Here is a 25,954-nt window from a genome sequence, read left to right as displayed (position 1 = left end):
TGGTTGGGAGAACTATCTTCCTTCTCTGAGGATAACTTTTTTTTTGGAAAGGGCCAGAAATCATTTAGAACTATCTGGGGACACAATGCTCTTGGAATTAGGGAGGTAAGGTGGGTGGAACAGCAAGAAGGAGGCTGTTTTTCTCCAGAAGGTTCCAATGTGAATCATGGGCCCTAGTGTGTATAGAGACAGCACGTGGGGGAGTGGACAAAGCTCAGGCTTTGGGCCCAGACAGACTCAACTTGGACAAATCATTCTACTACTGCTCTGAGCCTCAGTTTACTCAAATATAATTACGATAATAATCCCTAACTCACACAAAAGAGGCCTCCTGGGAATCAGAACCTGGCTTCCCAATGTGACTTCTCCAAGGAAGGCCCTCATCTGTATCCATTCACTGTTTTGTCCTGATAGAGTGGGGGTGGGGTGGGGGTGGATGTAACCGTTAATTTAGCTGGTGGGCCAATGTCACCAAATCAAATACACACTTTCCCAAAGAGTCTGGGACTGGCTCTCCTATGTAGGCATCAGTGTACTGAGTCAGAAACAATAATCCCTGTGGACACTGGGGGCTCAGAGGTGAATTGGATAGAGTGGCTACCCTCATGGAGCTTTGTCTAGAGAGATCTGTTCAGGAGGGGACTGCCACCCGGCTGGTGTACCAAGGAGGGCAGGGAGTGTCAGCAACATCTGTTTCTCTGAGTGGGAGTAACTACTGTGGTTGCAAATGTTCGTAAGTAGCTTCATCCACAGAATACCACTTGCTGTTTCAGCTTACAGACAAATACTTGGGCCTTTGGCCTCCACAGCAGCTCAAAACTTTACTAGGTGTATTAAAGCACATTTTATCACCACACTGGATCTTCATAACCACGCAAGGATTGCTGTTACACTCTTGTGCAGGACAGGGGGCTAACCCACAGATAATAAGAGACTAAGTGAGAACCACGTGACTCAACTTCCAGACTAGTGTTATTTCGGCTCTACCACTCTGCCTCATCTGTGTCTACAGATGCATTCACACAGTAACTGTTATGCCTTCATCTAGGGTGGAACCTCTTGGGAAATAGAATAGAAATCTGAGATGGGGCTCCAGGCATCAGGGGGTCTCTGTTCTGAATTAGGAAAACTTGGTTCTCACCCTAGGGAACCCCCAGTCTGAGAAGGAACTTCAACCTCCATGGCCCTGCCAGGTGCTAGGCCTCCCACTGAATACACAGTCCTCACGTCCTGGCCTTCCAGCCTCCACGCCCTTTCCTTCAGTGATCTCATCAACCAAGTTACCTCCCAAATTCTAGTCCCCACTTCACCTGGGATGACCACTGCCCTTTCCAAATCAGTATTTCTTCCCATCTGTCCTCTCCCCTTAGTGGCAAGCTTCCCTCCCCAGCAGAAAACACCCTTCCCTATGGACCCTGAGTGGAGGAAGAGTCCTTTGGGCCTTTCTACTTCAATTTCCATCCCCATTTCACAGGAGGGAAACAGCCCCAAAGGGGAAGAAGTACTTGCCTAAAGATATATCACCAGTCACTGGCCAGGCGAAGTCTAGAACTCAGATTACCCAACCGTTAGCCTCAAACTCTCCCACCTCTTCACACACCAGGCCACTAACTCCCTCCATCACCCATATTGAATTAGCCACTCAGGCCCCTTGAATCTCTCTCAAATACATCTCTCCTTTTTTATTCTTTTTGCTTCCTATTGCCACTGCTCTGGTCAAGTCCTTGTTACAGCTCACCTGAGTTATTGGGCAACCTAACTGGCATCAGGCCCCACTCTGCCCACAGGACTCTAACCCCTTCACATTCTGCACACCCCACATCGGCCACACTAACTTCCTTTCATTGATGCCTCAGTCAACAGGTCTTTCTTGCTCACTCTGTGTGCTCTGACCCCAGGCTCAGCTCTGTTGAGCACAGATATGTAGGGTAGCTTCTTTCAACTTCTGGTTGAAAGTTAGGACAAACACTGCAAATGATTCAGGGAAGGATCTGAGTCAGAGCTTTTGACTTGAGGGCTTCTGAAAGTAGGCAGAGCTTTCTGCATTGGGTGGCTGGGAGAGAGAAAAGCAATTTTCCTTTGGCTCCATCACCTATGCATCCCACCAGAAGATGTACCTCTGGTCTCCAAACCCAGTATTAATGACAGCCTTTGTGCTCTGCCTTCACTGCCTACAGGCACCTCTCACTCAACTATTCTCAGCCCCTGTCTAGCTACTGGGATGGTGACCATCTTAAACCATAGTTCTGGGCCTGCAGTCCTGGGACTGTGCTGCTTGGACATTGTGTTGTGCAAGTCTAAGAATTTTAAACAGGTAAAACCAGGTAAAATGCTGTTTGCTTCCATCTTTCCAACCATGATTTTCACGACCACAGCCACACTCGAAGATCCTTAATAATGCCCTTTCTGCCCTTTGCTGAAAATTACCTGCCCCTTCACTTCTGCCTGATGAAAGCTCTAAGACCCTACGTGAGTGCCATCTCCTCCATGAAGACTGTCCCAGTTTTCCTCAACTGGATGAATCTCTCTGCTCTGAGTTCTTATAAATGTCTATTTATACATACATTTCTGCCTTGCCTTGCCTTACTTAGCTCTTGCCATAGCATCAACCTAGTAGCCTAGGTCTACTCTTGAAGGGTGTAGAGTGAGCATCTCATCCAGCCTCTGTAATTGCACTCAGAAGCAGATGCGGTATGAATGTGTCTGCCTCGCCCACTGTAGGTGCTCAGAGAAGCGCCTGTTGCCTGAACGCCGGACTTCCTGCTTACACCATTCATTTTTAGGCAGCCGCCTAACAGAATGGGCCGGACAAGGTTAGGTTGCACAGCCAGGGGAGTCGGGGGACCTTCCAGCCAGTCGCTAGGGTGTCCCTACCAACCTCCCCCTACCCAGCTCCAAATGGGGTGTGAGTGTGAAGGAAGTGGGGCCGGGTAGCTCCGCTAGCTCCTCCTCCTAGTCCACCCTGCGGATCTCTGAGTCTCAGGTCCCCTTCCAGTCCTAGGGTCTCAAACTCGAAGTGTTGGTACCGGAGAGATAGGGGTCTCTGCCACGGATGCGCTTCGCACTCGCGGGTAGTTTAATTTATTTATTTATGTGTTTTTGGAGGGAGGGAGCGTTCAATGAAGGGGAAGAGGTGGAGCGAGGGGAGGAGGCGTGCCCAGGCTGACTGACGCTAGTGCTGGGGAGCCAATGGCCCGTGGGGGGCGTTCCCCCCCATTCAGGACTCCTCGCCTGGCTCGGAAGGTATGTTAAACAGCTGCTTTTAATTTGGTCTCCCCAATCTCAGGCGTTTGGGGGGCTAGCTCGTTGGCCTGTCGCTCTGGCCGGTCCGCCACGGTGCGGGCGCCGCGGGCCCCGGGACGGAGCTAGGGGAGGTTCGGAGTCCGGCGGCCGAGGGAGGCTCGGGGCAGGCCAGGAAGGAGAGCTCTTGGCGCCGCCCGCTCACCAGTGTGTGTGTTTCCAAGCCGGGCCGGATTCGTGGGGAGGGGGTCGGCCAGGCCTGGGGTCGCCAGTGCGCCGGCCGTGCTGCCTAGTTTATTTCACCGAGCAGTCGGTTTCGGTAGGTTTCGGCGGCGGACTGGGTAAAGGGGCGGGCAGGGGGAGATTTCCCCCCACCTCGCTCCTGGAATGCCTTAAAAAAACATATTGTAAAGAAGGAAATAGGGGATATTCCGTACACCGATGGGAACTGAGCCCGGGCTGCGGCGCGCGGGCTCGGCAGGGGGCGGCGGCCTGAGCCCGGCGGGCCAGGCCCACTGAGCCCGCGGCGCCGGGAGTTGGTCGAGAGCTGGAGTTAGCAAGCGAGCCGGAGCCCGCGGCTTTCCCCGCTAACCATGCTGGGCGAGGGCGGCAGCCGCAGGGAGGGTTTTGTTTCGGTCCGCAAACTTGTAGGAGGGGGCGGTGGGCGCGATTCGGGAAGGCGCGGGCGCCGTGGGCCGCGGTTGTTATGGACTCTGGGGGCGGGGGCAACGCCGGACTTGCGGGAGGGGCGGCCGGGGGAGGAGGCCACCGGAAAGAGCCCCTGGCGCCTGGGCACTAGCCTCGCGTGTCGGTCTGTGTTCTTCGAACTCCCGGGCCGTGGCAGTAGAGCCAGCATTCGGCGCCGGAACCCACCAGGCCGCGAGCCCGCGCGGAACTCGGCCCGGGGGTGTGGAAAACCTCCAGGAACTCGGCGGCGGCTTCGACCCGCGGCCCCAGCTGATCCCCTTGCAAACATGGAGCTGCCTCCTTCCCCGCCCACCCCAAGGCGGCGGCGGCTCCCTTCCCCTCCCCCGGCCGTGCCGCTCGCCCGCGGATGGTGCGGGGGCGGGGGCGCGGGCGTGTGAGCGCGCCCACGAGGGGGTGGCCTGAAAGGGGCAGTGAAGGTCGGAAACTGGGAAAACAGTCTCCACGCTCGGAATCGGGAAAAGGAAATGCATCAGCGGGCGGGGAGGGGCGCGGGGGGCGCGCCTGTCAGCCGGGATGGCGGCCGCGGGCTGGAAGGCGGGGCGCCGGCGCTAACCGCCGGGGTCGGGCGGGGCGCAGCCGGGAGAGGAGGTGCCGGGGCCCGAGCCCACGGAGCGCCGGGCTGCCCCTGCCTCCACTCCTTGGCCTAGCCTGTTTACTATCTACTCCAGCCGCCGCTTGTGCAACCCGCCTGGAGGGGAGCTGAGGGGCGGGGCCTTTCCCTCTCTCTTCCACCCACCTCGGGCTCCTCCAGAGGGCCCGCCTTCTCTTGTCTTCCACTGGCTGGGCGAGACTCCCTTTTTGCCTTCTCGGTTCTCGACTGGATGACATTCTCTTGAGCTCCGCCTATCGGAGGCCGGGCTGGAGTTTAAGTTGCTAGGATTTTTTTCCGTGAAGGGCGGAGGGAGGATTCCTGCGGCTTACGTGAGGCGCAAGGTCCCACCCCCACTCCTGATTGGTGAGACGGATAGTCCCGCCCCCTCCGGCAGGGTGAGCTAGGAGAGGGGGGAAGTCCACCCTCTGTTCTCCGCCCCCTCCCCTAGCCTGTGTGCGCGCTCGGCACATGTGTGAGTCCCGCCTTGCTCCTTCGAACTGTCCTCCCGCCCGGAAGTCCCGGGTTTGGAGTCCTTGGCAAGGGGCGGGGGGGGGGGGGGGGGTGAGGAGGGCGGAGAAGGCACACAATGATTTCTCTAAAGCTGGAGATCTGGTAGCTTTGCGATGAAGTTGGTTTGACAGCATGAGTGGATTTGGAGGACCCCGGCTCCAGGGGTCTGCAGAGGCTAGAAAGAGGGGTAGGATCTGGCCTTCCTGGCCAAATACTAAGTTCTGACCCTGCGGCTTGGCTATTCCCGCGCCTCTTGATTTCCCGGAGATCGCTCTGAGCTTAAGCTTGAGAACGCCGCGGACACTGGCAGCCTGTCCTTAGTTGGTTGGCTTTATGTAAAACTCTGAGCAACCTAAGATTGGCCTGGATGCCTTTAGGCAAGATCCAGGGCAGTTCATCTCCTGTTGACAAAGAAGTCGGGGGTGGCCCAATCCTCCTTAGATTCGAAGTGGTTCTTGAGATGCAGATGGGAGCGTCGTGTGGCACCCAGTTCCAAGGAGCAGGGGACGGCCTAGAGTGAAAGGTAACCCTCGAAAGTTCTGTAAAAGTGCCGCTTCTTCCTAACCTCCTAGAGGCTTGGCCCGAGGGTCGCTTCAGTTGGTGTGACTTATTTTTAGAGCTCCGACCTGCTACAGGGCTTGAATCTCATCTGTTAGTTACTCATGGAGTTCCCAGTTTACTGCCTTGTCCTTGAGATTCGAAGCCATCCTTGGAGTCAGGCCCACCTGTTGCCAGCGATGGTTTCTTTGCCATCTCCACTGGGTTGCGGAGGGAGGACAAGATAGGACCTGGGAATGGGTTCCCAGGGGCCTGCCACTTGGGGACTGACACGGCTCTCTTGGGGGAGTAGCCTTTTTTGCTAGAGAGCGGGAAAACTCTAGTCCCGCCCCCTCCTTTCCTGGCGCTCCTTGAGCGCCCCCCAAAGCAGGTCCAGAGACCGTTCTCCGCCCGATTTTGGTAAAATAAATAAAAGCAAGTTAGATGTTGTAAGCACCTTTTGTGTTTGAAGCATTATAATGTACACAGAGACGGCCTAGGAACTTCCATTAATCCTCGTTGGCCAAAGGAGTAAGGTGAACAGTCGTTCTTATCTTTTGTCACTAACTCTGGAATTTTTATTCTTTCTATGAAGTGTGGGGTGAAGGTTCATTTATGTCGTGGGCTGTTTGATCTCCTTCAGTTCGAGTCCGAATGTGCCTACAAGATCTACCCCGGAGATCGCAAATGCCTTACAACTCACGCTCCGCCTTCCGGAGGCTTGCCAGGGCGGTGGCTGTTAGGGCCCTGCCTTCATTTTGATTATCCCCGCCCTCTTAGAACTGCATACTGAAGTTTAGGGATTGTCGGTGTTAGAAGTGTGCAGCCACCCCAACTGCGGGCTGGCAACCACTGGGGCGATTTTTCGGCTTTGGTCTCCAGCGCTTAATTCTGTACGTACTGAAAGCTGTACGGATCCGGTTGCTCCGGATATTTGTGTTTACAAGGAGGCAGCGTGCGGAAATGTAAATTGTAAAGAAAGAATTCGATAGGATGAGGTTCTTTCTTTCTCTCTCTCTTTTTTTTTTTTTTTTTTTTTTTTTTTTTGGTAAGGGGGTCCTCCACGGTGGTAGTGCTCTGCCTCTCCCTTTCAAGTCCCAGGGCATGGGATCCCGGCCGCTGAGCTCCGCGCCCCCTCCTGTTTCGGGCCCTGGAACTCTCTGCACTTCAGTCTCTAGTGTAAACATTCCACAAAAGGACTGCTAAGGTTCAGCCTCCTAGCGCGGGGCGGAGTCAACTCCTTCCTAGACGGACGTCCTGGCCAATGGAGGCTGCTACCGGCGCCGAGATATCCAATCAGACAGTTGGGGGCGGGGCCTGTCTCACTTACGGACATTTTACCCCACATCGGTTACTTACCTTCCTGGGGCAGCGAGAGAGCCAGGGGTAGCCTTCCAATGCGATGACCGGCGAGGGCGGGAGCCGACTTGTTGGGCCTGTGGCTGAGCCCGCACGGGGCGGGATGTGTGGAGTCCTCCAATGAGACGTGAAGAGCTCCCCTGCTTCCTCCAATAGTGTTGAGGCTTGGGGGTGGGATTCTGCAATTCGTCTCCAATAGGCGGGGTTGAGTTAGGGAAGCTCCCCGCCAATAGGGGCGTGGAGAAGGTGAGCGGCTCCCCCCCCTTCCCAGCAGAGGGGGAAGGGGCGGGCAGCCGGCAAGCAGGGTGCTGGGATTGGTTAAGTCTTTGACGGGCGGATAATGCGGCCTGTGGTGGAGCGAAGTTGAGTCTTCCCTCTGCGGGGCGGGCCGGGGAGTGGGCGGGATTTCCCGGGTAACAGAGAAGCGGCCGCGGCGGTAGAGGCGGCGGAGACGGTTTCTCCATCTTTCCCCCCCTCCCCTTCCCCCCTCGGAGTTTCCCTCCCTCCCTCCCTCCCTCCTTCCCAGTCTGGGCACCGGGGCCTGTGACCGTTTCGTTAGCGGAGAGGAGGCTGCCAGTCCGCTTCGGCGGGCCTGTGCCCTGCTCCGTTCTCGGGGCCTCCCTGCTGAGCCCAAGGCTCACGCCGAGAGGGACACGCAGTGAGGAGCGGCCGAAGCAGCTTTGCGGTGAGAGCACGCCGGGCCGGGGTCGGGGCGGGGAGCCTAGTGGCGGGTAACACCGGACTCGAGGGTGTGTATTTTTAGGGGGGGCTGACCTCCTCGGCTTCCCGTAGAGCAGGCGGGCGGGAGGTGTGTGGATGTGTGAGGGGGGTGGGGGGCGGAGCGGGGTAGATCTTCGTGCGGGAGGGGGAGGAGAGCGTAGTCCCGGTGCGCGCGGAGGGGGCGGGCTCTCGCGCCGCCGCTCAGGGGCGGGGCCGGCGCGCGCGTGCGATTGTGGAGAAAGGGGCGGGGCCGGCCCTGGCTAAGTGCTGTTTGCGGTCGACCACCCCGCCTGTCCTCCCGAGGTGGGCGGGGCCTCGGCTGGGCAGCCGCGCTCTGGCATGCTGGGGTTGGGGGACGGGCAAGGGGTCTCCCGCGTGTGGCTTCGGGGCGCGGCAGGGAGGGGCGTGAAGTCGGCTTGCCTCCGCCTTCTCGGGATCCGGTTGGCCGGAGGGGCCGTACAGAGCCGTGATGCCACTCCTCCTGGCCGTCTCCCCCTCCCCCCGGTTTCCGCCTCCTTGGCAAACGAGGCGGGGTTCGGGAAAGCCCGCTGTCCGGTCGGGCTGGGAGTCGCGGCGCCCAGATCTGCCCCGCCCTACGTCTCCGTGGGGTGGGAGGGGCTCCCGCCGACTCTGAGCTGCGGAGGTGTCAGGACTTACTCTTGTGGCTCGGCCATGCCTTTTGCCTAGGGCAGAAGGGCCTGTGCCAGAGCTGTTGTCTCTGCTTAGTTCCATGCAGCGTAGATGGCACCATGCAGCCTTGGAGGGTGGGAGCATGGTCACCGCCACTCCCCCCGGATTGTAATTATTGGGGCGCGGTGCTCAAGGTCCTTTCGTTGGAGCCTGCGGTGGAGTGGCTGCTCCTGCTGTGACCATGCTTCCGCAGCGGTGATGGTGGGGGGAGGGGCGGAGAGTTAGCAGAGACTAGAAATGTGGCCGGGGACAACCTTTCTTGGAGTTCCCTTGAATGTTCAATTACTGTGGCTGTACGGGGCGGGGTTTCCTTGGAGCCAATAGGGTGGTGGGTAGTTAGACTTGGCCACTGTTTAGGTGCCTTAGGACTTCAAACCGAGTTAGCCAGAAGTCTTAACAAGGCTTAAATTTAGAAAAGGGAGGGTTGGGTTTACATTTTACTATTTAAAATGACCTGTTTATAAAAGATAGTAATTTTAAAAAACCCTCAGACTGAATAAAATACTCTCATTTCTTCGATTCTTGCATTTTTGAATGTTTTCATTGTACAGATGTTTCTGCTATGTAAGCTTAATTTCACAAAGAAATAAGTTGCAATTTAGGTAACTATAGGTGTTCTTAAAAAATCTCTTCTGGCTTTAATGCAATTCTGTTAGAACATCTAGATCACTTTCTGTTTATATTCTATAAAATACAGTGCTCTTGTCCTGTTTTATTACAGAGAGGGTGTAGTCGAGGACTAGTGTAGCTTTGTGTATGTGACTTTGGTAGCAGTGCTCTCCGACCTGTATTGGGGAGTTGCCCTAGGGCATTTCATTTTTAATGAACTATTTTAATTTTACATTAAGTTTTTGCTCTGACTTGGTACATTCTCTTTTCTTAAGAGAAATTACGTATTTTTTATATTTTTCATGAGAAAATAAAAATGGAAGGAATATGTATTTATGGACTAATATCTGAGCAAGCCCTCTGGCTGATAATCTGAACTGAAGTTAAACTCTGGATTTGTGCTTTGCTCATTTGGGACTGAGAGCTTGGCCCTGTGCTATACGCATGTGAAGAGAGTCTCAATCTCAGTTAAGGCAGTAGCAATGGCAAAGGTAGCTTTTCCATTTGAGTAATGGTGACTGTATTAGAATTGCTGTGGAGACAAAAAAAACCTGGGTGTTTTTTTCTGGTGCATAAACTGACAAAGATATGGAAGGCAGTGGAGAATTTACCATGGAGGAAGGTTTGGTCAACATAGTTGTTTCCACCATTTGTGATGTTGTCTGTTGGGAAACATGGGAGACCTAATTCATGCCTTTAAAGAATATGTTGTCTGTTGGTGCACCAGGATCGGAAGTCCCACGATGACTGTAAGGATTCAAGTAAGAACCTGGATATACTATGTATGTTAGGAGAGTTTTCGTAAATGCTTCTTATCTCTTCAAATATCTGGGATATATATGTGTGTGTATGTGTGTATGTATATGTATATATATAATCTCCACACCCTATAGGTTTGCCAGAGTTAAAGACCCCAGATAGATTGTTGGCATTTTGTAATTAAGAAGATTTCACCTAAAGAGTAAGATTTTTTTTTTCTTTTTTTTTTTAAGGAAAGAGGTATGTAGTAATTTGATAAGATTCCTGGCAAAACATAGTCCTGTTGACATCTTCAGCGCAAACGATAACTGGAGATCTTTGCAAAGCAGATGTTAATGGCTGTGAATTTTAGTCGGAATTAAAAGATTACGTCCATGGCGTTCAGTAATCTAGTGAAGTGCTTTAAAAGGCTTTCTCACTCTTCTGAATAATGCCATTATTAAGAGTTTGTTAAGCTTTACTTTCTGTCGATTTCTTCTAAAAATGAAAGTTAACATGCTTTTTAAAACTATATCTTCTGTCTCCTTGAGTTATAACTTTCATTTATTGAGCCCTTATTATGTCCCAGGTGCGGAGTTGGGTACTGTTCATTTAGTAATCCACTTACTCTTCATAACCCTGTCTAGTGGGTACTATGAAATCCATGTTTTAAAGATCCAGAAACAGTGACACAGAGAGTAAGTAGCTACACTAGGGTGTGAATCCTGGTGTTCTGGTTCCAGAGTCCATGTTCTTAACTCTGTGTCTCATCTAAGGATAGTAAACAGAAGGAGCAGTGTGCTTTTAAAAACAATTGTGGTAAAATATATATAACAAAACTTACCATTTTAACCATTTTTATTTATTTTTTTTACTTTTTTTAAATACTTATTTTTGAGAGAGCACAATTGGGAGAGGGGCAGAAGCGGGGAGGGACAAAGATCTGAAGTGGGCTCTGCACTGACAGCAGTGAGCCCTGTGTGGGGCTCGAACTGATGACCTGTGAGAACATGACCTGAGCCGAAGTCGGACGCTCGAACAACTGAGCCACCCAGGTGCCCCCATTTTAACCATTTTTAAGTGTACAATTCAGTGGCATTCAGTACACTCGCTTTGTTGTGCAGCCGTTGCCACCATCAGTCTCCAGAACTTTTTCATCTTCCCAAACTGAAACTCTACCCATTAAACAATAGGCCCTTTAAATCTCTACCCAGCCCCTAGCAACAACCTGTGTGTTTGACTACTCTAGGTATCTTATGTAAGTGGAATCATGCCATATTTGTCCTTTTCTGTCTGGCTTATTTAACTTAGAATGATGTCTTCAGGGTTCATTCATGTTGCAGCATGTGTCAGACTTACTTTCCTTTTTAATGGTATGTAATATTCCATTACATGTATGTATCTTTTGTTTTATTCATGTGTCCGTGGACATTTGGGTTGTTTCCACCTACTGGCTATTGTGAATAATGCTGCATTATTATATTATTAAATATCTCTCCAAGTACCTGCTTTGAATTCTTTTGGATATATACCCAGAAATGGAATTACTAGATCATATGGTAATTCTGTTTAATTTTTTGAGGAACCAGCAGTGTGCTTTTTCCCTCAATAGGGAAAAAATTGGGACTCAGATTCTAAAGGGAAATAGAGTCAACACCCGTTTATTGACCACCTTCTTAAACAGCTCTGGGCTGACACAGGAAGAGTTTGTCCCGGAAAAGTTTATGTTCTTAGAAGGAAAGGCAAATATACACATGGTAAATTTTACTACGTATTAGTTTAGGTTGAGTGCCATAAGAGTCAAGTACAAAGAGCTGAAAGGAATTCAGAGGAGGGAGAGCCTGCCTTAGGGGTGGAGGAAGAGAGGACACTGAATGAGCAACAGGAGGGTGAAGTCTGAAATCATAGATCCAGTTGAAGTGGTTGTTGAATGAATGGCCTTAGACATCTCAGAGTACTCCCAGAAAGTGCTTTGGGGGTGTTAGAAGGGGTGGCATTATGTTGAAATTAGCACATGAATTGTAGTCTCTTCCAGAGTTTGTGAATCCTGTTCTCTTCAGTTTGCAGACCTGATTGCTTCTGCTGCTTTGGAAGGTATTTAAGAATGATAGTGAAGAAATTATGGACTTGGCACATATGTTACTGCTACCCTGTCAAGCTCAAGATATATTAATATGGTCAACTGTTGTTTCCTAATACTTTTCCTTCACATGTCTTCTTGTTTCTACTTCAATAAGTGAGTAGTAGAAGTAATGTCTTAAGGATTTTTATCTTGTTACAGATTTAGTAAATAATTCTGGATGTTTGTTTTTTGTTGAGGATAAGATTAGCCGACAGCATACTTGGGTAGTCTGTCATTCTGTCATTTATTACGTCTATTCTTTTCCAGTATTTCAAGGAATTTTGTTTTCATGCCATATTTTTTTCTTTCTTTCTTTCTTTCTTTCTTTCTTTCTTTCTTTCTTTCTTTCTTTCTTTCTCTTTCTTCCTTTCTTCCTTTCTTTTCTTCCTTCCTTCCTTCCTTCCTTCCTTCCTTCCTTCCTTCCTTCCTCTCTCTCTCTTTCTTTTCTTTCTTTCTTTCTTTCTTTCTTTCTTTCTTTCTTTCTTTCTTTCTTTCTTTCTTTCTTTCTTTCTTTCTTTCTTTCTTTCGAGTGTGTGTGCATAAGTGGAGGAGAGGGGCAGAGAGAGAGGGAAGGAGAGAATCCCAAGCAGGCTCCATACTCAGCATGGAGCCCAGTGCACACCGCTCAGTTCCACGACCCTGGGACCATGATCCCAGCGGAAATCAAGGGTCCAAGAGTCCGATCGATGCTCAAATGACTGAGCCACCCAGTTGGCCCTCTTTTTAAATGTGAATTCTAATTATCTTTAGAAAATTAACCTTTTTTTTCTTTTTAAATGTTTATTTATTTTTGAGAGGCGGAGGAGGGGCACAGAGAGAGGGGGACAGAATCCCAAGCAGGTGCTGTGCTGTCACCACAGAGCCCAATGTGGGGCTCAAACTCATGAACTGTGAGATCATGACCTGAGCTAAGATCAAGAGTTGGCATTTAACCGACTGCGCCACCCAGGTGCCCCAACAGGTACCTGTCTTGTCTTTTAACAAGACATTAAAAATACCAAAAAACCTTGGCTTCCTTTAATTTTGTAATTTTCTTTTTGGTCCTTTTTCTCCAAAAGACGTACCTAGTGAGATTCATTGTCATTCATAACCAAGTGCATAGAGGTTTTTGTTCTTAAACATTTGTGGGGCAACTAACTGGCTTTCCTCAGCGAGAGCTGCGCCAATAACAGTCCATCTAGACTGGAACTTAACTTTTTGTGGTGGCCTCAGTGCCTAGGATAAGATTGGCACACAGTAGGTGATAAAAAGTATACAAACTGAACTCTAATTGCATTTTAAAGTTTGTTAACTAGAGGCTACTTCTGTTTAGTTGCAATTGGCTTCAAAGTTAGGCATTTATGAGTAGCAGTTTCTAAGGCAAACCTCTCTTTTTTGCCCCTCCCTTCTTTTGCTTTCCTGTTACCCATGCCTTTCTGTCTTGTGTGTCTGCGTGTTATTTGTGCTTAGAGCATCATGGCTGAGGGCACTTCTTCCATCCTCCAGGGCGAGGCTTGCTGACTTGTGGGCTATTGAAGGATATACAGGCCCATAATCCCTAACCTGCAGCTCTGAAATGCAAGAATTTTTGTTTTGGTTTTTGATAAATTTGGTTCCACAACTAAATAAACTTGGTTCCACAACTAATTAGGGGCCACAACCTGGTTTTAGGCTGTCGTACTTGGTGCAGAAATCTGAATGCACTTAATTAAGGAGAATTACCTTCCTAAAATCCAAACCATGCTGGTACCTCCCAAATTTCTTTAACTGGGGACCTCTCCCCTGTACTATAGATAAGCATAACCAGCGGCCCACATCATATTTCCTCTTGGATATTTAATAGGCATCGCGACTTCTCTTTCTCTGTCTTTTTCATATTTGGTCTTCAACAAATCCCCCTATTTGCTCTGTATTGATCATGTAATGCCACCACCACTGCCACCCTACTCCCAACTATGGCAGTGAATGCAACTACATCTCTAGCTTGAATTATTTCAGTTACCTTAATTGTTCTCTCTTGCTTAGTTATTGCCTCTCTTCAGTCTGGTCTTAGCACAGCAATCCAAGTGAGTCTTTATTTACTTTTTAAAGTTTATTTATTTTTTTCTTTTGAGAGAGAATGTAAGCAGGGGAGGGGAGGGGAGGGGGGGGGAGAGAGAGAGAGAGAGAGAGAGAGAGAGAGAGAGAGAGAGAGAATCCCAAGGAGGCTCCGTACTGTCAGCTCAGAGTCGGACTGGGGGCTCGAAATAACGAACCGTGAGATCATGACCTGAGTGGAAGAGTTGGACACTTAACCAACTGAGCCGCACAGGTGCTCCCCAAGTGAGTCTTTTAAAACTTCTTTTAACTCAGACCATGACATTTTTCTGCTTCAAAGCCACCAATGGCTTCCCATTTCAGTCTGATTATTAAGCTCGAGTCCTTATGACCTCTGAGAACAAATACATATGCTCCCTACCTACTGTCCTCCCCACCGCCCATTACCTCTCTGATTCATTTGCTACCAGTCTATCTTTCCTCCATTCTGCTCTAGTTACACAGCCTTTTTGCTGTTCTTGGAAACTATCAAGCACGTGTATGCATCAGGGTCTTTGCATTTCCTGTTCCTTCCACATACGACGCTTCCTCGCTGATTTCTACATGGCTAGGTCTTCATTTCCTTTACTCAAAAGTTACCTTATCAGTGAGGTATTCTTTGGTCATTTGTATGTAAAATTTCAAAAACCCTTCTCTTCTTTTTCTTCTTAGTGCTTGCCACTGTCTAGTATTCTGAGCACTTGGTATATTGTCTTTTCTGCCACTAAAATATAAATTTTGTGAGGGAGGAGATTTTTGTTTGGTTTACTGCTATATCCCCAGCCTCTAGAGCAACACCTGACACATAGTATGTACTCAAATATTAGAGGGTGCATGCATGAATGAATGAGTGAATGATTTGATTTCTGCCATAGACAAGACCGTATGCTACGCACAGTGGAGGATACAAAGCTGGTTAAAGGTGTATATGTGCCCGTGCTTGTGTGGGGGCACACCTATAGCTAATAGGATAAAGGAAGGATGAGGTAAGTGACACATCTACCTACCCCTACTTACCCTTTAACTGTCTCCAGTCCTATTCTTTACAGTGCTTCCTTTTTTTTTTTTTTTTTTAATGTTTATTTGTTTTTGAGAAGGAGAGAGAGCACAAGGGGCAGATAGAGGGGGAGGCACAGAATCTGAAACAGGCTCTGAGCTGTTAGCACAGAGCCCGACGTGGGGCCCAAACCCATGAACCGTGAGAATATGACCTGAGCCACAGTTGGACACTTAACCAGTTGAGCCACCTAGGTGCCCCTGCAATGCTTTCTTTAGCTAGTTACCTTCTGTTAAACTCAATCTGTTGTTTTATACCATTCTCAGCTAATTTATACAAAACTTGTCACATAAACTAAATGTGTCCTTTAGACAGAGACACAGGATGATTTCCTTCTTTCATATTCTACTGTTAATGCTTAAATTTTTTTAAACTTTTTATTTTGAAATAATTTTAGACTTCAAAAGAAGTTGCAAAAGTAATACAAAGAATTGTCGTATAGGGGTGCCTTGGTGGCTCAGCCCATTAAGTGTCTTGAACTTTGGTTAGGTCATGATGTCACAGCTTTTGAGTTTGAGCCCCACGTTGGGCTCTGTGCTGACAGCTCAGCTCCTGGACTCTGCTTCAGATTCTGTCTCCATCTCTCTCTGCCCTTCCCCTGCTCATTCTCATTCTCTCTCTCTCTCAAAAATAAATAAGCACTAAAAAAAAAAAAAAGTTGTCATGTAGCGTTCATCCAGATCTCCCTAATGCATCTTACAAAACTAGTACAGTGAGGGGCGCCTGGGTGGCGCAGTCGGTTAAGCGTCCGACTTCAGCCAGGTCACGATCTCGTGGTCCGTGAGTTCAAGCCCCGCATCAGGCTTTGGGCTGATGGCTCAGAGCCTGGAGCCTGTTTCCGATTCTGTGTCTTCCTCTCTCTCTGCCCCTCCCCCATTCATGCTCTGTCTCTCTCTGTCCCAAAAATAAATAAACGTTGAAAAAAAAATTAAAAAAAAAAAACAAAAAAACAAAACTAGTACAGTGAGCTAGATCAAAAAGTTAACACTGATGCAGTTTTTAATACATTTTGAGTTGAACTAAAGTTTCCTGGTCATTTTTTGCCTACAGAATCTGTCTGTCTGTCTGTCTGTCTCTCTCTCAAAAATAAAATAAACATTAAAAAAAATTAAAAATATGTATTTATATTTGAGAGAGAGACAGAGTGCAAGTGGTGGGGATGGGGGGAGGGCAGAGAGAGAGGGAGACACAGAATCCGAAATAGGCTCCAGGTTCTGGGCTGTCAGCACAGAGCCCAACATGGGGCTTGAATTCACAAACCATGAGATAATGACCTGAGCCGAAGTCAGATGCTTAACCAACGTAGCTACCCAGGTGCCCCTTTGAGTTTCTTTTTGAGCAGTGCTAACTGCTTGTAAAGATTTATATTTCATGAGTTTTATTCTTTATTATATAGGTCTTTAAAAGAAGAAAGAGAGGGGCACCTGGGTGGCTCTGTTGGTTGGGCATCCAGCTTCAGCTGAGGTCATGGTCTCATGGTTCCTGGTTTGTGTTGAGCTTTGTGCTGACAGCTCAGAGCCTGGAACCTGCTTCAGATTCTGTGTCTCCCTCTCTCTCTGCCCCTCCCTGTTAATGCTGTGTCTCTCTCCCCAAAAGTGAATAAACATCAACATAAGCAAACAAACAAACAGAATTTACTTACTTTCTTTTTAATGTAATAAACTCATTTTAGCTATTACCATTTATAATTCCAACCTATATTATGGGATCTTAATGATCTTCATTTTTCTATAGCTTGAGACATTTTGGTATTACATCATCTTAGGAAGTATTTCATCATTGCTCATCAGATATTCCTAACTATGCTTAAAAAGACTAAGGGGCGCCTGGGTGGCTCAGTCAGTTGGGCCTCTGACTTCAGCTCGGGTCATGATCTTGCGCTCTGAGTTCGAGCCCCATGTCAGGCTCTGTGCTAACAGCTCAGAGCCTGGAGCCTGCTTCGGATTCTGTGTCTCTCTGCCTCTCATTCTCTCTCTCTCTCTCTCAAAAATAAATAAACCTTAAAAGTTAAAAAAAAAAAAAGATTAAAATGATAAGAAAAGGGAAGACTGATAGCATTGCCTAGAAAGATAATGCAGTGGTAAAATAAATCATCACTATTACACTTCAGTTTTCTTACTGCTCTGCCCGAAGCATTACAGCATCTTTCAAGAAAGTCTACAAGAATTGGGAGATGCCATCTTAAACATTCTGTAAGATGTTAGCATTTGGAGAATCTGAGTGAAGGATATACGACCATTTCTTATACTATTTTACAACTTTTTAAAGCTTTTGGTAAATATATTTGGTAGTTCAGAATTTTCCCCCCCCTGTAATGGCAAAGAGAGGAAAACTAACAGAGGAAGATATTACGCAGCAACTGGAGGAGCTAGTGGATAGATACAGTCCAGCAGACAGCAGGCTAGACTGGGATGATGATGGTGAAATTGATTGGGAGCCAGTTTGCAAACTGCGTAGTCTTTAGATGACAATATGATGAATTTTCTCAGACTGAAGACCTTATGAGTGCACAATGTATTTTTGAGGGGGGGGGGGAATAAATAATGATGTCCTCATCCAGGTAGTTCAGCAGGAAGGACTTTGAAACACAGCATTTCAACATGAATCAAAGCTATTTCAGTCTGCTTAAAGGGTATACAAGTGTATTCTTCTAGGATGTTCATGCACCAAAACTAACTTGTAAGTGGACACATGCTAAAGGCAGGTATACAGAGGTGATTGGAAGGAAACAGGATATAGAAATGAAAACACATCATTGGATTGAGCATTAAAAAAGTTTTTTAAATTTATTTTAAAGAGAGAGAGGTGTGGGGAGAAGGGGCAGAGAGAGAGGGAAAGAGAATCCCAAGCAGGCTCCACACCGTCAGTGCAGAGCTCAGTGCTGGGCTCAGACTCATGAACCATGAGATCATGACCCAAGCCAAAATTGAGAGTTAGACATTTAACCAACTGAGCCACCCAGGTGCCCTTTTTTTTTTTTTTTAATGTTTATTTATTTTGAGAGAGAGAGAAAGCGAATCCCAAGCAGAGTCCACACTGTCAGCGCAGAGCCCAGCGTGGGGCTTGAACTCATGAACTGTGAGAACCTGAGCTGAAATCAAGAGTCCAGTGCTTAACCAACTGAGCCACCCAGGCACCTCTGGATTGATCATTCTAATTGGTATTTAGTAGCCTAAAACTGAGAATGCTTGCAGTTATGGAACAAAAAACATGATTGTCCCCTCTTCAACAAAATTAAAAATTTTAATTTTCAAAGTATTATGTTTGGTGATGAAAGAAAAAAGATGTCATTCTGTAGCATTAGTGACGATAAGCTAGAACTTTATTAGAGATGTATCTGGAATCAAAATTTACAGATTTACAGAATGACTGTATTCCAACTTCATGCATGATAGTTGATGACTAATCAGTTGCACTTTAAAGGATATTGCCTAGTTGAGATATTTATATCTTCAAAACCAGGAAAATAGGGAATAAAAATTTGGATTTGCTATTTAAATTCTTACTGAGGTTTCTAATAAAGTTGCTTTTCATTCAAATGGTAAATGATACGTTTTTTCTGATACACCCGAGGGTTCAAGGCAAATCACATGTCATAAAAGCAACGATATCTTTTGCACAACCAAGATGACTATCCTGAGCTACCTTGGTAAAAATTGTCATACCACAGTATGACGTAGTTCCACCAAAGCTCATAAAAGGTATGTGCCAAATGATGTTGTCATTAATTAGATCCAGGTTTCTCAACTTGGCACTATTAATATTTTGGCTGAATAATTCTTTGTTGTGGAGGGTTATCCTGTGCATTTTAGCATGTTTGGGAATTCATGAGATGCCTTAACTGTGACAACCAAAAATGTCTTCTGACATTGCCAAATGTGCCCCAGGGGCAAACTCTCCTGGTTGAGGCCCACATCATTAGAAGAAGAATGTAAGACTGAGTTTGGGGAGGCTTGGGTATTAGATGTGTAGTGTGTTAAGAATGGGTTGTTGGGGTGCCTGAGTGGCTCAGTCAGTTGAGTGTCCGACTTCGGCTCAGGTCATGATCTTGCGGTCTGTGAGTTCAAGCCCCACCTCGGGCTCTGTGCTGACAGCTCAGAGCCTGAAGCCTGCTTCAGATTCTGTGTCTCCCTCTCTCTCTGCCCCTCCCCACTCATGCTATGTCTCTCTCTCTCTCTGTCAAAAATAAATAAACAATTAAAAAAAAAAAAAAAGGATGGGTTGTTAATTTCTGTGTAAAATGGGAAATCTAAATAGGTTGCCTTTTTCATTTATTCTGGGATACTTTTTATTTCCCAGCAGATTTAAATCCAGAACTGGATTCGGATAGGTTTTGAAGTAGACTGGGGGCAATTGCAGGAGATCGAAGAGTGTAATTACATTTCACTTTATGCTTTGATACAAATTTCTTTGCTTTTAAAAAGAAACTTTACATTTTTCCACAGTATTTATTGATGTAAATAAATTTTACATTTTAATGTGATTTTACATGATGCTGACCATCACATTTTAATGTGATTTTACGTGATGCTGACCATCAATAAGAGAATAATTTCAGAGGATTTTTTTCATTATTACATAAATAAAGGAACTTAAAAATGTGTCTAATTCAAGATAACAATACAAAATTAAGAGGCACTAAAGGGTCAACCATATATTTAAAAATTTCAAAAAGAAAGTTTTGTATACTTAAAAGCCTCCGGAATAGGGTAGTTTGGTTTGATCCATACACTTTCCTACTTTGAGCTTATCTTGGCTAAAATAATTCTGTTGTTTCTCTTTAAACTAATTTGTGAAATTTAATCTAAATGAAAAGATAAGATTCTTTAAAGTTGGATTTTTCATTTGGATTTAAATAATCATGGAGAACTGTCTGGGTTTCTAGGAGGCCAACTTTTTACTGTGAATGAAGACATTTTTGGTTGTAGAACTGGAAAAATGTTTTTTTATTTTTATCATTCAGAAAGGGTTAGCTTTTACCTCTGCCTTTCTTAAATTTGTCTAAAATGTGACACATTCGCTCTCCCCAGTTGTTCTACCCTTTCCCAGAAGACCGCCTTGCAGTATCACAGTTACCCTGCTCTCCTTGCTTTATTTGGGTATTACGATTTCTTTGCGTGATGATATGGAGCTATTCCCACTTTTTATTGTAACACATGGCCAGATGACTTTTTAGTGTTCTGCTGCCATTGTTTGTTCACATTAGTCTGTCTTCACTAGTTTCTATCTCTCAAAGTGCTTTTCCTTGTTTAAATTCTGTCTTCATAGACTGGAGTTCTGATAACAGTGTAAGCCCCAAATCTGGAACAGTTGGAGACCAAAGTGGCAGATGAAAATCATGTCAGCTGAAGCAGGGCTTGAAAGTAGCTTTGTGTCTGACTCTTGTGGCTCCATTATTGGCATTCGAATACTTTATAGTCTGGAATTTCACTGTCCCTCTCTGCAAGCAGGTTACTGTTGTCTGTCCAGTATTTCTACTCCAGATTGGTCACGTATTCCAAGGAAAGTCTAGCCTCTTGCCGTGTGACCTTGAACAAATCACTTAATTTCTTTGCGTATCAGTTTCCTTCTAAATCGTGTTCTGGGTATACCCATCTGACAGGACTGTGGGGAGGAGCACAGTAACTTGTACCAGTCCTGTTTGGAAGACTTGGTTGTTGTGGGGCAGGGAAATCTGCCCTACTCAGGGCAGTGCTGGTGCCCCAGCAGGAAGCAAAGGGTCTGGCACGTGTAGATTGTCAGGAATTATTTGTGGAATAAATGAATTGGCAAAGACTGTAAATAGCTCTTTATACTTGTAAGTACCAAATTACTGTAATATTTTAATCTCATCCTGTATACCTGCTATGCCTCAATTCATCCTTAATATTCAAGACATAACCAAATATTCACCTTCTCTGTAGAGTTGTTTTTTTTTTTTTCCGAGTATACACGTCTACTCCTTTCCAAATTTGTAGTACTTACTTGTAGCACTTATGAGTTGGTTTGTATTGTTAGCCTTTTCTCCTAACGTCGTATTAAGAACAATTTCAAATATACAGCAAAGTTGATAGAATTTTATAGGGAACACCCATGTACACACTGCTTAGATTTTACATTACTGTTTTTACAGTACTTACTTTGCCATATAGCCATCTGTCCAATCCTCCATCTATTAATCCAAACTAATTTCTTGATGTATTTCAAAGTAAGTTTCAAACATTAGTACATTTTTACCTAGTTACTGGAATATGCGTGTCCTTATCTAGAGTTTAGTATTTGTTTATAGCTTTTTCCTTCTGATGCGAAATTTGCAATAAAATGCACAAATCTTAAGAGTACATAGTGTGCGGGTGTTGAGATCACACTGTATATATTCTGTAGCTTGTTCTTTTCACTTAATAGTATGTTTTGGAGGGTTTTCTTTATAGAGGAACCCCAGTCTTTCTAATTGCTACATAGTTTTCCTAATATCAATGTATCAAGTTTATTCAGTATTGATAGATATTTAGATTTTTCTTACTTTGCTCTAGTAAATATACTTGGCAGATGTATAAGATACTTAGAAGTAGAATTGCTAGGTGAGAGGGTGTGCCCATTTTAAATTTAATGTTTTTTTTTAATGTTTATTTTTGAGAGAGAGAGAGAAACAGAGTGTGAGCTGGGGAGGGGCAGAGAGAGAGAGACAGACAGACAGACAGACAGACAGACACAGAATCCGAAGCAGGCGCCAGGCTCTGATCTGTCAGCACAGAGCCCAATGTGGGGCTTGAACTCACACCATTAGAGCATGACCTGGGCCAAAGTTGGGCACTTAACCGACTGAGCCACCCATGTGCCCCTGCCCATTTTAAATTTAATTTAAAAATTTAGTGAATGCCGCAAGTTGCCAACCAAACAGTCCAATTTTAAAACTTCTACCAGTAGTATTTCCCTATACCCTTACCCACACTCAGTATCATCATTTTCTTTTAATTTTTGCCTGTTGCTTTGGGGTAAGTTATCATTTTACTTTATATTTCTTTGATTACTAGTGAGGCTGTATGTGGTCTTCCCAACTAGTTTCTAAGCTTTTATAGGGCACCTAACACCTTCATATATGCTCCCTGAATTTGCTAATTGAATAAATGAATGCCGCAAAAGCTTTCTTACTCTGTTGGGTTGAGGCTGAAAAAAAGGATGAATGAGCCTAGTGTGGGAGAGGTTAAAGAAAGCTGAAGTTGCTCAGTGCATGTGTGTCTTAAATAAGTAAAGGGACTCTTCCTCCTTTATTTCTTTTTCTGTGAGAGATAGGAGATAGTAAAGTGGGTAAGAATTCAGGCTCTGGAGGCAGATTTGGCAAATTGCTATTCCAGCTTTGCCTGTTAGCTGTGCAGCCTTGAGCAGTTTACTTAATCTTTGTATTTCAGTTTCTTCTTTCGCAAAATAGAGAATAATAGCACCTTGCTTATAGGGTTGTTGTGGGGATTATGATAATATTTGTAAACTGTGTAGAATGGTCCTTGGGTTTCATTATATGCTATTTTTTAAAGTTTATTTACTTTGGGAGAGAGAGAACATGAGCAGGGCAGGGGCAGAGAGAGGGGGAGAGAGAATCTCAAGCAGGCTCTGTGCTGTTGGTGCAGAGCCTGATGAGGAGCTTAGTTCTGTGGCTGTGAGATCATGACCCAAACTGAAGCCAAGAATTGGACTCTTAACCGACTGAGCCACCCAGGCAATCCAGATATGCTATTATTATGTTAACTATTATTGTTATTCTTTCCCTCTGCATGGTCAGTATTTGAGTGTCTGTGAGAGGACTGTGGGCAATGCAGACAAAGTTGAAAGGACCCTACCTAGAAGAAGCTTATAGATGTTGGGAAAGCCCTGAGAAGAACAGACTGGATTCCCAGCCAGAATATTATTAGACTGTTTGTATCCTGTAGGAAAGAAAGGGTCCTTCCACAGAGGAATATTAACAAGGGACTCTGGAATCTCCTCAGTGTTAAGGATTGTTAGAGTCAGAAGAAATCTTAGAAATGATCTTTTCCAACCTTCTCATTTTGTAGTTGGAGAAACAAACTCACATGGAATGAGGAAGTTGTTGAAATGTACATAGCCCCTTAAATTAGCAAGTCTAGCACCATTGTCCTCTTACTCCTGGCCTGGTGCTCTCTCATGATACCATTTAATTGTTAAACAATTGATATTTTAAAAATTAGACCACAATTATAGTACTAGGTTTTGAGTGGAGTTACGAAGAAGCACTTGAATGTTTTTGTAGCATGTAAACATGTAATTAATATTAGGAATGATGGCATTTGAGGAGAAAACTAGAGAATAAAGAAAAGAAAGGTATACTTTTGTCTTTTTATATTGGAGGTTATTTTTCAACTGTGTAGTCCCAAATTCAGACTATGTGATTATTTACATTTCTGTCTTTTGGTTATGGAACACTATCTACTGTGGGGGCTGTGTGTGCAGTCGTGCACTTAAACTAGCCAGTGATCACATCTCCAGCATGGAATAGACAGTTGGTTCTGGGAGTTGAGCTTATAATAAATTTGGGCGACTTGTCCTAAGTTGTACACATCAGGGGCACCTGGGTGGCTCAGCCGGAAGAGCATCTGACTCTCCATCTAAGTTGTGTACATCACATTGGAGTGTGAATTTGGTTTGCATGTCAATGTTTTTGGTTTCTGCAGGTTTTGTAGTGCATCACTGAGCATGAGCACAGAATGAAGCGACGTTTGGATGACCAGGAGTCACCGGTGTATGCGGCCCAGCAGCGTCGGATCCCTGGTAGCACAGAGGCTTTTCCTCACCAGCACCGGGTACTTGCCCCTGCCCCTCCTGTATATGAAGCAGTGTCTGAGACCATGCAGTCAGCCACGGGAATTCAGTACTCTGTGACACCCAGCTATCAGGTAAACTGGAGCCTACCAAGGGACTAGGTGTAAGGGAGGAACATTGGTGATTTCATCCAATTAAAAAAATTGTTTACCAAGCATTCAGTTACATGTAAAATTATATTTATGGTATATGTGTAAGTAAGATGTAACAAATAACAAAAATAATGTATACTTGTGTACCTGCCTCACAGACTTTTTAAAATTATTTTTATTTTTTAAGTGTTTTTAAGTAATCTCTGTACCCTACCTGGGGCTTAAACTCACAACCCCAAGATCAAGAGTTGCATGCACCACTGACTAAGCCAGCTAAGTGCCCCTAAATCCTTTTGTTTATACCGCTAGACAATAAAATTGTTTAGTTTGGTATTTTTGAATGTTATGTAAATGAAAACATATATTTTCTTCTTCTTTTTTTTTTAAGGTTTTATTTTTAAGTAATCTCCACACCCAACTTGGGATTCGAACTCACAACCCTGAGATCAAGAGTCACATACCCTTTCCACTGAGCCAGACAGGCACCCCTTTATTCTTTAACTCACTTTTTTTCTCTCAGTGTGGTTCCCAAGACTTACCTGTATTTCTGTGTGTAAATAATTGAGTCATTTTTACTGTTATTAATTACATGAATATATTCCATTTATCCATTTTTCTGTTGCTGCACAATCAGGCTGTTCCAGATTTTCATTGTTTTAAAGGTGCTGTATGGCTGATTTTAGGTATTTCTCCTAGTGCAGTGGTGCTCATGGTGGCAATCCATGACAAGATAAGCTTGCATCAGAATTTAAATCAATGTGCTACTTTTTTTTAATTAAAAAAACCCTTGCCATGGGGGAAAAAAAGACAGCTGAATTAAACAGTGTACTTATTAGTGAAATAGTTGGTTTACATTCTGGTGCAAACTCCTTCTTATCTTGCAGACCGCTCAGTAGGTTTGAGGGCACATGAAGAAGACTTTCTTGGGTATCTAGGAGAGAGAGGGATTGCTGGGTCATAGAGTGTGAGCGACTTCACCTTTAGCAGGTAATGTCAAATTGTTTTTCAGAGTTGTACCAATTTATATTTCCACCAGCATTGTATATTCCTTTCGTCCATGTCCTGGCCGATGATGATCTTTCATCTCTTCTGTGTTTACTCTGTTTTGTGGAAATGGAAGGAATTTGGGTTTTGCCCTTTTTAATTATGAAAGTAAATATCACCGTGGTTATTTATTTATTTTTTTTAAAGATATAAGATGACTTCTTCCTCTGACTTTTCAGGCTTTAACCGATTTGTGCATTTCTTGGGTGTCCAAAACTGTATGCATATACAAGCGTATCTGTATTTACCTGCCTACCTATCTGGATACACTTCTTTTTACATAATTTGTATGATACAGTATACATTGTTCTGCTATTTGCTCTTTTCATTTAATATATAGCGGACAACTTTCCACTTGAATACATATGTATAGATTTAAGTAATTTTTTTAAAAATCACTGCATTTATATTCCTCCATTCTAGGTCAGTCTGAACCATAATTTATTTAACTGGTCTGGAGAGAGAGGTGTTATTCAGCCTAACTCATTAGTGACTTTTAGAACAATATGGCTGGTACGGGGAACATAAATTGGTGTAATCTTTCTTGAGAGCAATTTGACAGTTTGTGTCAGAATCTTTAATTCCATTTTGACCTAACAATTCATAATTCCATAAATTTCTCAGAATTTAGTATAAGAAAACAAAGAAGATGGAAATCCAGGTGAAGTAGGTGATGGTGAGTCCTTAGGTGTCATACTTTCTCAGGAGTCCCCCTTGAAGCAGTGTCATGCCCTCATATGGGGCTGAGGACTGCAGTCAGAGGACTGCTGCAAATCAAATCTTTAGGTTTGGTCTTAGAAGAAAGAAAGGCTGCTTGTTTTCCTTGGGACTATTTCCTACACTTGGGATGATCACATATATTCACATGCTAGAAACTATAATGTGCTCACATAAAACCTGTCATCTCAAGTGTTTATAAGCTCCAATTAATAGTCTTTTAAAAAACTGTTCAAAACATGCATGTTGGAATATAGAAGCTCAGAATAATAACCCTTCTTGCAGGAGACATATTAGAGCATTTAGAATTGTCTAAATAGTGTCTTTTTACTCCTAATGTGTATTGTATTGTT

General features: G+C 45.2%; 1 protein-coding gene across 4 annotated transcripts in view; it reads left to right on the top strand.

Annotated features, from left to right (window-relative positions):
* The first annotated feature begins 3,221 nt into the window (after positions 1 to 3,221).
* SIN3A (SIN3 transcription regulator family member A) overlaps positions 3,222 to 25,954 on the top strand; it is a 74,517-nt gene continuing 51,784 nt past the window's right edge. Inside the window, exons 1-2 of one of the 4 annotated variants that reach the window (XM_086711245.1) lie at positions 3,222 to 3,243; positions 23,601 to 23,822. In XM_086711245.1, coding sequence (XP_086567371.1) covers positions 23,634 to 23,822 — 189 coding nt within the window. In that variant the 5' untranslated portion in view covers positions 3,222 to 3,243; positions 23,601 to 23,633. Of the gene's footprint in view, positions 3,244 to 5,550; positions 5,574 to 7,446; positions 7,632 to 23,600; positions 23,823 to 24,022; positions 24,828 to 25,954 lie in introns of those variants that run through there. The other 3 variants (XM_086711246.1, XM_086711244.1, XM_086711247.1) reach the window with 3 other exon arrangements.

This window comes from Puma concolor, chromosome B3, assembly GCF_028749965.1.
Source record: "Puma concolor isolate L17-30 chromosome B3, mPumCon1.1.hap2, whole genome shotgun sequence".
Lineage (NCBI taxonomy): Eukaryota > Metazoa > Chordata > Mammalia > Carnivora > Felidae > Puma > Puma concolor.
This window is presented reverse-complemented; position numbering and strand designations above follow the sequence as displayed.